General features: G+C 54.4%; 5 protein-coding genes across 5 annotated transcripts; 2 read left to right on the plus strand and 3 right to left on the minus strand.

Moving 5' to 3' along the window:
- Positions 1-743: 743 nt before the first annotated feature.
- On the minus strand, positions 744-1409 carry NCS54_00139100 (Hypothetical protein; the record flags this gene model as incomplete). Its single annotated transcript, XM_053147020.1, has 1 exon — positions 744-1409. The coding sequence occupies one exon, from the start codon at positions 1407-1409 to the stop codon at positions 744-746; it is 666 nt and encodes a 221-aa protein (XP_053002995.1).
- Positions 1410-1663: 254 nt separating this feature from the next.
- NCS54_00139200 (Hypothetical protein) lies at positions 1664-2146 on the plus strand (the record flags this gene model as incomplete). The annotated part of the gene is made up of 4 exons (XM_053147021.1): positions 1664-1753; positions 1813-1884; positions 1950-2020; positions 2077-2146. Exons 1-4 carry the CDS (start codon positions 1745-1747, stop codon positions 2144-2146), a joined length of 222 nt encoding a protein of 73 aa, XP_053002996.1. The 5' UTR covers positions 1664-1744.
- A 272-nt stretch (positions 2147-2418) lies between these two features.
- NCS54_00139300 (Hypothetical protein) lies at positions 2419-3638 on the minus strand (the record flags this gene model as incomplete). Its single annotated transcript, XM_053147022.1, has 2 exons — positions 2419-3388; positions 3439-3638. 2 exons carry the CDS (start codon positions 3636-3638, stop codon positions 2419-2421), a joined length of 1170 nt encoding a protein of 389 aa, XP_053002997.1.
- A 583-nt stretch (positions 3639-4221) lies between these two features.
- On the minus strand, positions 4222-7311 carry NCS54_00139400 (Hypothetical protein; the record flags this gene model as incomplete). Its single annotated transcript, XM_053147023.1, has 3 exons — positions 6896-7311; positions 6034-6848; positions 4222-5984 (listed from the first exon to the last, which is right to left on the minus strand). The coding sequence occupies exons 1-3, from the start codon at positions 7222-7224 to the stop codon at positions 4222-4224; spliced, it is 2907 nt and encodes a 968-aa protein (XP_053002998.1). The 5' UTR covers positions 7225-7311.
- A 176-nt stretch (positions 7312-7487) lies between these two features.
- On the plus strand, positions 7488-7965 carry NCS54_00139500 (DNA-directed RNA polymerases I, II, and III subunit RPABC5; the record flags this gene model as incomplete). Its single annotated transcript, XM_053147024.1, has 4 exons — positions 7488-7598; positions 7654-7715; positions 7767-7853; positions 7911-7965. Exons 1-4 carry the CDS (start codon positions 7563-7565, stop codon positions 7963-7965), a joined length of 240 nt encoding a protein of 79 aa, XP_053002999.1. The 5' UTR covers positions 7488-7562.
- Between the last annotated feature and the right edge of the window lie 4827 nt (positions 7966-12792).

The raw sequence follows: 12792 nt of genomic DNA on the forward strand, positions 1-12792 counted from the left end.
ACGGACAATGCCTTCCCGGATGGCGTTAGTAGCTAAGGCGGTCATGAGGAATCTTGCGATGGTGCTGAGATCGACGATGTGTTCAGCTAAGATACAGTGTTGGCTGGTTGACAAGGCATGAACTGAAGTCTAACAACTTACTATTCACGCTGAGCGCGTTGGACGAAATCGTGACTCTAATCGGGTGCACATCAACACAACCGGGCGTGTTGGCGGGAAGGTAAACCAAAGTCTAGATGGGGTGGTTTGCGGACCAGTTTCTCGCCCCTGGCGGAGGACACTAACAGGAAGAGTCAACGTCCATCCATGTAGTTGGTGGAAAGATATGCGACGATATTCTCACCTCCTCTGAGTGATACTCAACCTAGCTCCATCAGGGAACGTTATTGTGGACTCCCTTTCGTCACCTGGTGCCTGAGCCTCCAGATCCTGATAGCTCACTTTATGCTCATCAGAATCCGTTTCAAGCTCAAGATGGACGCTCCTGCGGTCAATTGCCTCGTACTCTTCGGTTGAGAAATAGTCGCCACCTCCAGGACAGCAGTACTTGGTGCTGCACTCGCAAGTTGGTTCTTTGCCCGAGACCATGTCGTTCGAGTCGCGGAGACCATCCTCTTCGCTACCATACCCAACACTGCGTCTCCTCGACAAGGCGGGATTCAACAACGCCAGCCATAATAGTTCCGAATCCTCCCCGTCTCACCCTCTACTCCCATCTCAGTAATATCCATGTCGGGCCAATGTCAGGCAAATGGCAACAGCGGCCCTCGAATACCAAGCCGCATCCAGAACCTGTCTTCCCCTTCTTCATTCTCATACGAGTGCTCAGTCACGACCTTGACATAGAGATCATACTGAGCGCGGTTAAAGTTCTTATTGGCTCTGTCTACCTGAAGGAAGTGGTCTATGCCCTGCTGGTCGAACATGAGATAGACGCAAAAGCGGCCCATTTTGATGCCACGGCGACCGTGTGGCTGCAGATGCTCAGTGACCCAGGCGTCAAACCGTCTACCTACTTCATTAGGGGTTGCTCCATCTAATGTAGTAGAATCTTGTATGATGTCGCAATAGAATCGTCGAGCTAGTTCCTCATTGGGGCGAGGATCAAAAGGCTCTTGGCCAGGCTCATGGGGTCCTGATAGGTTATCAAAGACGTACTCGCGTGCGAGTTTGTTGAGCTCCTCGACGGCTCTGGCAAACCTCTCATCTGAATCAGGCGTGTAAATAGTACGGAAGATGGCGAAGCCCCATGTATACGGACGGTCATGGAAGTGAGACTGCTGGTTGAGCAGCCTGAGCATCTGCCGTACCCACCTCCGGCCTTCATGATTTATGCGGAAATGGGGAGTAGTATTCGCAGCAGGTGGGAAATCAAGTAAAGATTCAGGAATTGGGCCAAAATCTTCCATGATGATTCGGTATGAGTGTGAGTTGAAAGGGAGTGCGTGGGTGGATGGTGGTGATTGTGTTGCCATCACAGAGAAAACACGCACTGTGCGACAAAACGTGCCATGTTCCGGAACGGTCGAGACCCTTAAGCGACCGAACGGGAGAAGGAGGACGGAGGAAAAAAAAAAAGGTGCCATTTATAGATAACGGCCCGTGCAAAAAGTCAGAGGAAAGAATAAATGGTTGGTCCCCCTCCGTTTTCCGTTTAAAATCCCATCTTACATTCTTCAACACCGCCAGTAAAAAAAAAAACCTCTCTACCTTTCGCTCTTACACTACCACACACGTCGCAATCATGGGTAACGTATGTTTAACTGTCTATCAGAGCGGTAAACGACATCCGGGACTAACTTGAGAATACAGGGTGCCAAGGCTCAGCAGAAGCGCGAGCGCGCTCAGAAGGAGGGCAAGACTGCCAAGTCCCAGCTCAAGGTGGTGAGTCTACCGTGCTCCTCTCGTCTCGAAGTCTTCTGTTCGAATACTGATCTCCTCGGAAACAGAACAAGCAGGCTTGCGACATTCAGTGCCAGGTCTGCAAGTCGACCTTCCTCAAGACCACCAAGGGTCCTGCGTATGTCCCCCACGATACTCCCTCCCGAGTTGACCGATCTAACAACTTAACTTCAGTCTCGCCGAGCACGCCGAGAACAAGCACAGCAAGACGCTGGCCGAGTGCTTCCCTACCTTTGAGCAGTAATCGTGCTCTTGACGAAACGAGCCTTATCAGAGCAAAACGATTAGGCGTACTAAGGGAACACATTTGGGAGCATTTTAGCGAAGCGAGGCGTACTTGTGTGTTGTTGTGGTGTGATAGAACAAGGGGGAGAGCAAAGACTGGGACATGGAGATGATGTGACGAGAAACTCACGACGGAAATGCTTTTACATGGTTCTTATGATTCGCTTGCTATGATTCCACAGGGAGAAGATGTCATATCTTTTCTCTCTCTCCCCCCATGCCTGCTGCCACTTAATGAGCCTCCACCGCCTTGGGAGGTGTCTCGACCACCAGCGCAGCCTCCTCTCGCTGCTTCTTGGCCCTTGCCTGCTCCTCACGGATCCCGGCCAGAATATCCGGGTACCAGCGTTCACCGACGTCCTGGTGGCTCTTGACGCGGTTGCGCAGCGTTGCCTCGCCTAGCGTCTTTGAAACGCCTCCAGCGCGGAACGTAAACTCGACATCGTCGATACGGCCGCCGTTGCGCTCCACGATTTGCCGGCGCTGCTCCCTCACGCTCTCCGGCACGCGGCCAACGCCCACCTTCTCGAGGTCCTCAAACTCTGCGTCCATGCGCACGCCCTGGAAGAAGGGGATGGAGAAGCGAGCTCCTGAGCCAGCGGCTGGCGAGAGAACGCGATGCGTCGTCGACACACAGACTCCCTGCGTCAAAGCCTCGAGACCCTGTCCGATAGCCACGACGAGCGTCCCTGGGATGGGTTCGCAGTCGATCCACTCTCCACGGACGTTCTGCACCTGCAGTCCCTTGTGGGAAGTTGCTTGGAGGAGGTAGCTCGTGAGCATGCTGTCCTTGTGCGGTCCGACACCCTGACCCTGCGCGTCCCCCCCGCGGCCGAGCTCGGCGAGGTCCGGGTACTTGACGATCTTGAGCTTATGCTGCTGGTCAGCGTCAAAGTACTTGGAAAAGGCATCGCTGGGGAGCTCGATGGCCTCGGCGATGAGGGAGGTGAAGTAGATGGAGATGTCGCCCATGCGGTTCATGTAGTCCGTGTAGGTGCTCCGAAACCCGGGGATAGACTCTTCGGCGGGCCATTGATTGGGTGCCAGTAGGTTCCTGTACAGAGGGGAGCCTTCCTTGGGGATGGGGTGCTCTGTTGAGAGGTCAATCTGCTCGCGGTGGTCAATCTCTCCAGCCGTGATTTCAGCCGAGAGGCGAGAGTAGCCCAAGAATGACGGGGCATTCTTCATCTCGATCTTGAGCCTGGTTAGGTGTTAGTTCTCATAAACTCTTCAAGTAGAAACAAGACTTACTTTTCCTCTTCAGGAATATCAAAGAATCCCTTGCCCAGATCAATGACCTTCTGAAACACCTCATCGGGAATGCCGACGTTCTTGAGATATAGGAAGCCAACCTCCATCAGCGCATGGCGGAGCTCCTTGAGAAACCCAGGCTTGGTAGCCGGATCCCGAGCCGCAGCCAGGTCTAGGATTGGGATAGAGGTAAACGACATGGCCGAGTTGCAGTGGTAGATGGGCAAGATCGACAACGGGGTTTAGAAGCTTAAGGTGCCGGCTGACAATGGATGCAATTTGTTGATTTGTAACTTGGTATCTTGGTCTTGTCTTGTCTCGCAAAATAAGTAATAAAAAAAAGATAGGTAAGTAGCCAAGATAAACTCGCCCATCCATCTCATCCCATCACCTCATCGCGCCATGGCGCAATTGGTCCACCAGGACACACCTTTTTCTCTTCCTGCTTCTTCTCTCGTCCTCTCGTCTCCTCTCCCCGCACCTTGCAGTGTATCCACGACCGACCCGATTCCCGGTTCCCGGTTCCGCCGATGGATGCCGGGTGGCGTCTGGTTGGTGATTGCTTCCCTCCAGCCCGGGATGCCGATTTCGGTAATGATGTTACATCTGCACATGTTGCGTCTTGTCTTGTGTCTGTCTTCAACCAACCCTGTTCAACGCCGACGCCGGCAATGCAATGCCTGGCAACCCAGAGATGGGGATCCTTCCAACCAGACCACGTCTAGTATAATACATTGGGCTTGGCAAGATAGCCCACTTCACCCTCGTATATATCCTATCTTATCATGAAGCCGAGAGAGGCTTTGTCGCGAGCAGGCCCGTAACCTTGTAGAACATGTCCTCAATCGGAGGTGCGGCGAATGCAGGAGCAGCGTCAAAGATGTCTGCCAAGTGCTGCTGGTTGATGACGCTGTGGTGAATATCGTCGTCTTCCATCTCCACATCCTCGGCTTCGACTTCGCCTTCAGCCTCGGCCTCGTCGTCACTCGCCATCTCCTCATCCTCATCAATGAGAGCAACCTTGTCACCGCCGTTTACCTCAGTGCCTTCAAGACGCAGGTCCTCCAGAGGCTGAACAGTGGCGAGGGACGAGGGGTCGGATCCCTCCGCAACTACCCACACCTGAGCCGCATCATCAAGAGCAATGAAGCCGCTTGTGTCAGGAGCAGATACCAGGCTGACAACCCTTTGAGGCGTGCTGCGCACTAGCAAGGGCTCTGTTTCTTCAGGCTCAAAAACGGCTAGGAGGGAACCCTCGCTCGCTGGCAGAGCGAGAGCAAAGTGCCCAGAAGTGTGATCGACGGCGAGTTGAAGCAGCTCGTTGGCTTGTAGGGACTCGGGCATCACAATGCCGTAGCGCAGCTCATCGCTTACAACATCGTAGACCCGTAGCTCATCAGACAAAATGACGACAAATGGCGAAAGGGCGCGAATAGACCGCAACTGACCCTTCCATTGGCCTTCAAGCGTCTTGACGACCTCGCCAGATGCAGCGTCAATTACATAGACTGAGCCAGATCCAGCCGTCCCGAAAGCCACGAAAAGGGTCGAGCCGTCTTCTGAGAAGGCAATGCTTCCCTGAGGCTCGTACTTGGCGGATGAGTCGGGGATGTCGACGGTACCGTCTGGGGACACACCGTCACCCACAGCAATCACTTGCGAGCAGCTCCAGGTAAAGACCTCCCGACCGTTGGGGCCCTTCACGAGAATGCCATTCTGAGACCTCGTCTTGGGGCGCCACAGGCGGACTGATCCATCAGTGCCGATAGTCGCAAAGCATGTCGAGACGGGGTTCGACGCCAAATCAAGAACCGCCTCGTTACGGCTTGTGGCATGCGGCGCGTTGATCCTGGAAACAAGGGCGATCTGGTCCTCGCCCTTGCGCGCCTCCCAGAACTTCAGGTAGACTTCTCGTCGCTCATGGATGAACTGGTCTTTCATATCGCTGAGGACATTATCCACGTCTCGTGATGAGGGTTCCCAGGTGTCCACGCTGGCAAGCCACTCTCCATCAGCCGAGAATGCGATGTGGGTGATGAGGGGCTCGCCAATAGGGTGACCCTTGTTAGTGATGTTTACATCCGTAGGCTGAGTGCGAGCCAGTGCTTGTTGTGACACACTTCGGAAGGACTCGAGGTCGAATGTCTGTAGCAATGGAGCTGAGAACCCTCCAGCAAGCGTAGCCTGACGACCGTTTCCAACGCAGACGTGCAATCTTGAGTGGTCGGATGGGTTAATGGCAGCTGGGATTGGTCTTTGGACACCTTCAGGCGCCTTCCACGTTCGCTGAACCAATTGATCCTTGGGTGTCGAGACATTGACAGCAGCCGACTGAATACCAGCAACGTATGCTGTTGGCTTCATCTCAGCGGTTGAGATGATCATGGCCGAGTTATCATCAAGGTGGACGGCGTAGGCTGATCCATTCGAGGAGACGGTGATGTTCTCAACACAGCCAGAAAGATGTGGCAGGAAGTCCTTTCTTCCAGTGTCCATCTGCCATAGTACTAAAGCATTTTCGGAACCTCCCGAGATCATGTAGTGGCCTATGAAAGTCAGTATGATAGGTGCAGCCACAAGATTTCAAGCACATACCGTCTCGTGACCATTTCACCGCATGCACAGCTCTTCGGTGCCAGTGGAAGTTTTGTGCCTGAATGGGCTCCTTATCAGAACCGGACTTGGCAAGGGCCTGGCTCCGAGCGAGGGCATCGCGATAGAGATAGATGGAACCGCGGGCGCCACCAACAATAATGTCGAGCACAGGCGCAGTCTCCTGTCGCGCCTTTCTTCCTCCTGTCGCTGGCCTGGGGTACACTCTGAGGTCGAGGGCGGTAACGAGGTCCGGGACATCGAAGGTGTAGATCTCATACTCCAAGGCCGCCAGGTTGTCAAATTGAGGCTGGGAAGGGACACCAAAGAAGAGACGATCGTTGAATCCACCGACCAGGACCTGACCGTCATCGCTCGCTTCCAGCAGTTGCAGGCCGTTGCCCGACTTCTTCATCGCCAAGACAACCTTGGGTTCAGACTCCGCCTTGACATTTGCTGAGTATGCGACAACCTCTATCCGTCCGGGCTTATCCGACTCGGCAACAAGAACGAGTTCCTGTGCCTTTCCAGATATGTTCTTCGTCAAGACCACAAGGGCGTTGGCAGTTCGGGATCGCGTTTGGAACGACGCAGGGGTCTTCGAGCTTGTCCAATCGACCTGGAACACATGGCCATCGGAGCATGCGACCCAGATGATATTTGAGTCTTGCTTTGAGTGCCGCATTGCGACAATGTGGGCAGGCGCCGAGGCCTTTTGTTCTGATGAGTCGGCTGCGGTGATTGGGATTCGGCGCACAAGCAAGGAGTCGGCTGCCGAGTACACCTGGATCGAGGTGTTGTAGGCGAGGATAAGGTGTCTATAAAAGTTAGCCAAGCCGATTTCAGTGGCACTTGATGAGCTCACTGTTCATCTTCGGTCAGGATAGGGTCGATATCGAGCATCCTGCCGCCCATGGGCTTGGAGACGCGCCATCCTGCCTCAGCATTGTCGAATTGTCGGACAATCTCGAGCTCCCTGGATCCAGGAGCCTCCAGAGCTCCTGCGAGCCCATCCAGCTCAGCTACGACGCCATTTGCGATGGGCAATTCACTGGCATCCGAATTGCGACCATTGGCCTTGTTCAACTTCCGCTCAGCTCTGAGGCGCTTCGATCTCGAGTCGTTCTCATTCAGGTCCCGCTTGCGCTTCTTGGTCGGGTCGAGTTTCGTCCGGGAACTCTTGTGGCCAGCCATTTTCGCCACCTCTTCCTGTCTACACAGTCGAGACGGATATCGAGTGTTGCTATCGCGACGGACAATAAGGTTTTGTTGCGAGGTGGTTTGTCCAGGGAAAAGGCGCCTGCCTGTGCATCTGCTGGGAGTTCGCAGAAATTTTGGTCCCGCTTTGGTGAACTTTTTGCTGCTGATAAGATAAGCCGACCTCCGGACAAACGTCGGAAGGTAGAATTTATTTTCAAACTCGGGAACGACGCCAAAGAATCGCGAGCTTCCTCCAAGACGCATCCATCACCTTTGTCGCAAATCTTCTCGAGACAGCCGTCGTTGCCGCGCAACTTTATCACAAAGCCAAGATGATTATTCCCATCCGTTGCTTCTCCTGCGGAAAGGTGACTAGCCCTCCGGCCTCACGTTACTCGAGCGACCTACTGACTAATTGTTTAGGTCACTGGCGACCTTTGGGAGCGTTACCTTCAACTGATCGCAGATCCCCGAAAGACCGATGGGTACGGCAAATCCTATGGCGCGATCGAATAGAAGCTGACACACATATTCAGTGACGCTATGGACGAGCTCGGTCTGAAGCGATACTGCTGCCGCCGCATGATCATGACCCACGTTGATCTTATCGAGAAGCTTCTCAAGTACGACGACACCACCGAGACAATATGATTGCCACCCTGATACTGACATGTTTTTAGGTACACGCCTGATGGCCGAAACGAGAAGAAGCAGCGTCTCAACGAGAACGAATAAGACCCGCCCTTGACAATGGAACATAAAGATCGTGCATGGTTTGGCGTTAATGGAATTTAAACAAGTACCTCGTTTGGATGGCGTATGGAAGACTTCGCGTTGAAAGGGCTAGAGCACGCGAGTACTCTTAATTCACAGTGTCTTACCCAAACGTGATCGAGATGCCCAGGTGCACTACACCCATTGACTCTTGGGGCGTTATCTGCACCCAACTCGCTTCTTTGTATGGCGAATCGACATGATCAGTCAGCAAGAACCCTAGGTTCCGTATCCTGCCCTCAAGTGAGGTTGATGATCTGAGCGAGGAGCCATGATTGCTTATTACTTGGCGGATAGGTTACTTTTGCACCTCCCCAGGTCTCCCCCACCACCCCCCGTCAAGGCCTGTGCGCAAAGAGCGGTGGACAAGCGCCTGCGACAAGAGAGAACAAAGGGGATGGGCAGACATCATGCGCATGAAGTAACGCTTAGGAGATGGAGCCAACAAGCTTCTTCGCTTAACGGAACCAGCGATGCAGCCTTGCATATCGAAAATCTCACCTGACCGAGCAACACCGGCCGTGACAAGTCTCTCGTATCGATCCGGCCTGTTGGTGTTGGCCGAGGCCCTCCCCAGGAGCCTCCCTGGTAATTCACGCGAAGACTGTTGGCCGAACCATGTTAAACAGCAGACTTGTAGAAAATCTCGCTGCAGGCCAACAACTCCGCACCGCAAGCCAAACGATTCGCCGATCCAGACTGTCGGAGACGCAAAAGGTCCGAGTTCACAGACACATCAGCAGAATCGTCTCATTGCAGGGCTCGGCATTTTCGGACCAACCTTATCACAGGAAGGCCATGTCCGGGTTACCGAGTGTTGTGTGTCAGTAGAGACATCTGGTGGCAGGGTATGCAACTCTCGATGAGGGCACTCGGTGACTGACCAACACCAAAGATGAGCCGGGATGCCACCCCATAACCAGACACTGGGATTCCGTGCAGAGCCTGAACACTACATGTGCTTCCCTAGGCCAGGCCATAGGGCAGACCAGTTGGTGTGCCAAGTTTGAGAAAGAGACGTGGAACAAAGCATTGAGGCTGAACTCCTTCACAGCCAATGCGGAACGCGGCCGACATTTGAGGCCAGCCACTCAGTTTCCAGCCCTAATACACCTAGACCAGTCAGCCTATCCAACGTGTCGGGTCGTCCTCTGAAGAGTGAGCACTTGGAGGTTGGTCTGGTTAACACCAAAGGCGGGCGAGATTCACCATTCGCTGTGATTGGTTGTGACAAGGATACAGTGGTATCCTCCTCAACCGTCTCGTTTGCCAAGATGCAATCAAGACGACCGGCTCTGGCAATACCTGATGGTGTTATAGAGCCAACAATTCTCCCCTGTGCCCTCTGATACTGGATAGTCAAGACCACTCCACAGCTCAACAAGACAGATTACCGCGTCTGGGTGGTCAGACGAGTTGCTGAAAGCGGGCAACAACCGCGCACTTGAACAAGCGGCATGAGCCATTCCGCCGATCCAGCACGATGTTTTTGCTAGGGCCAACAACGAGACGGCAACCGTGCCATAAGAGGTTGGCTTAAGCCATCGGGTCGGGTTGCACGACGCAGCAATATGCGATACCGCGTCAATTGAATGGGGTTGGGATACCAGGCCGCGCCGGCGCCTAAGCATGCAATGCACTTTCAACTCCGCCCTCTGCTCAGATCCTTCCTTCATCACCATGGCCTCGGCCGCGTCAGTTGCACTCTTGCCCCGGACTTTTAGCTCGAAATGTTCAACGGGCCGGCCAAGGAACTCGGAGCATGTGCCTCGACGGAACCATCATTTTGCAGCGTGCTCGATATGTCGATGAGCAGGCAGTTTGGGTAACATTCAAGCTTCGGTGCCTCTTTTGCTGTGGATCCCGAGACCCATCCCGGAAGGAAGAAGAATCACGCCTCAGCCCCGTCTTTGTGGGTTGAAGAAGGGATCGAGAAAGGCACCCGAATTCGAAAGAACCAGGAAGCTTGCTTCCTGGAAGAGCGAACCCATGGAGTCACCAAGGGTACACTCCAAGCTAGCCAACGGGCTGTCGTCCCCGCACCGCCTGGATGGGATGGAATCGTTAGAGCGGTTCCGACAGTCTGTCTAGCGCTGTGATAACTGAAACGACGCAGCAGGCATAGGCTGTCACCACGCTAAAATGGCTCCTGGGACAAGAATCCTAGCCAGGTCTGTCTCCAAGTTGACATGGATAATGCGAGGACTAGAGGATAATCCGCCAACAAGCCCTGGATTTTGAGCCCTTCCACTTCAAAATTGTCGGTCGAAAGACTGTTGATCAAAAGCAATGATGGATGCCAGACTCTCGGGCGTTTCCGCAGACGCATGGATATTCTGGACGTCAACAGTGCGTTCCGTGCCGAAAGCGGAAGCACCCTTCTCGATCACCTTGAGCCCCAAAGAAGCAAAGTGACAGAGAGGACGAGGCTCCAGACAAGACTGTGTCCATGAACACCGTTTACGTAAATCAACAATGTCCATGTCGCTTCGACACTGAGAAGCAGGCTGAACGCCGTTCCAGCCTGTTGAAAGCCACTCACAGCCAATATCGGATTCAAGGCGCACAGCCAAGAGAGCGCGCTGGGCGCTCCAACAAGGGAAGGGACTTTGCGTCACGGAGGCCGCTCTGCGGCCCCGGCTAGTGGGACCACCGGTTTGTTTTAGCGTTGCCAAAGCCGCCGGGACCAGACTGCTGGGATCGAAGAGGCTGATCGCTGACTGGCCCGTCTGGCAATCTGGTGGCGCCCCTGCGCGCCCAGGGCGTTTACCAGCACAATCGACAAGTCCCAGAGTGTGGGATTTCGTATGGGACCTGCGCCCGGACTCGCTCTCGAAGGAAGTGGAGGGAGGGAGGTCGCTCCTCCGGCGGCCAGACCAGACCGGACATGGCGGGCTGAGTTGCTGCCAAAACGAAACAACAAAGAGCAACTATCGATCATGGTTTGGATGGCCACTAGAGCACGGCTTCGGATTCAGGTGGCTCGAGATCACAGCAATGCCCGCATGATGGAAGGTTTGAACACAACCAACATGCCTCCATCCAGGCTTCGTATGATGAAAACCTTGGAAAACCTCAGCCGACTGGGCCGTCAACAAGCAGATGGATGACACGCTATGCGGAGTAACGATATGTTGGTTGTCGACGTGCAAAGTTGCCATTGCCACCCCGTTCGGCCTGCATTCGTCTCAACATCGAGCTCTAGAATGCATCCTGCGGGTGGCACCCGTGCCGAATACAGGCTGATTGGGATAGGGCGGGCTGAGGTCGGTTGTCGATCATTGGGATGGAGAGTTGAGTGTCACATTCCGTGCCGTCGATGCTGTGCAGCAGGCTGTGGCACATGGCATTGACAAAGGGAACGCTTCGCCTGCCAGCCCGCCAGCCTGCTTGCCTGCTGTGCTGCGCTGCGCAGAGGGCTCGGTGCCGTGCGTATTTGGATGCATCCTCGGCCAAGTCCTGCCTGCGCCAGACTTTGAGATCCACTGAGCATGGCAATTGGGTGGGCTGCAACTCGTTGGCGGAAGCGATGGGGTGGGGGACTGCGGAGGACTGGCCAGTCCCACCGTGAGTTAAGCGCCGACGCCTGTCCCTTTTGATGCAGCCCCACGGGTTAGGAGGCCACGCCCATCCCCCTCGACGAGCCTGCCGGGGTTTGACTGGCCCGTTGCTGGCGGTGGGCGCCTGGGGATGTTCTCTTGTATCCGTCGAGCATGTGTGTTGATGGGCGCAAAGTAACGCGAAGCTGAGCACCCGCAGATCCGAAGTCAGTGAGTCAATGGGTAGACGAAAGGAGTCTTACGAGAGGGAGGGCAGGTAGACGGAGAGGCATGGACTGACGAGATGAGAGTCCAACGATGACGGTGAAAGAAAGATCCATGACAGATAATATGATGGGTGTTAAGTTAGCCCTCAGGTACACACTCACCAACTGTAAGTCAGCAGGTCTTGGGATGGGGAAAAGATTGCGATCCAGAAGTAAGGCAGGTGCTAGCAGGGATGGGCCTCCCGTTCTTTGATCCGTTCGTCCAAGCCTGATGGTGTCCAGGGCTCCTTCCGTCAACGGCGATGATCACGTTCTAAGTGTTTTCGGTGTACTTGCCCTCGGTACTGGTACTGGATGTATGGCTTGGGTCATTATCAGTGTTTTTTCTTTTTGGTCAGCTTGAAAGTGCAATTCAACATTCAACAACCTATGCCTGTCTCAGTTGGGCACGATTGATTCAGCTCGTTCTTCCTCGCGAGGACACCCGTTGAGCCTCCACCTATCCCGTACACGGTAGGTAGGTAAGCAGTCAAGAGAAGGTTGCATCGACGACACCCTACTTATCCCGCCAAGGACAACGCCAGAGGCAAGGCAGCCGGATAGAAAGGGGGACATTGACGTTAGCCGCTCCAGCCATCCATCCCGTCGAGTCGACGTAATTCCGCCCTGAACTCGTGCCCTTCGAGTAGGTGTTCTACTGTGTACTACACCCCAATACAACTGACTTTGGGTTGCCGCTATTGTTCTGGCACAAGCCATCTTCTCCTGACCTCTCTCTTCTCAATGATACACAACTAGTTGGGTTCGTATCCATCCTAACCTGGCCGAGTGTCGAGTCCAGAAAAGCAAGAATTGGCTTTCGACAGAACACCAGGCAACATGTTCCCCTTCTGGCCCCCAACTTCTCTCTGACTTCCATCCGTACTTCTCTCACTCAAACCTACGCCCGACTACTTGTCGATCCACTGCTGGTCCACCCCCGAGTCGGCAGCAGCACGCAGCTCGAGGTGGCTCTTCTGGCT

The sequence above is a fragment of the Fusarium falciforme genome, chromosome 1 (assembly GCF_026873545.1).
Source record: "Fusarium falciforme chromosome 1, complete sequence".
NCBI classification, from domain to species: Eukaryota; Fungi; Ascomycota; class Sordariomycetes; order Hypocreales; family Nectriaceae; genus Fusarium; species Fusarium falciforme.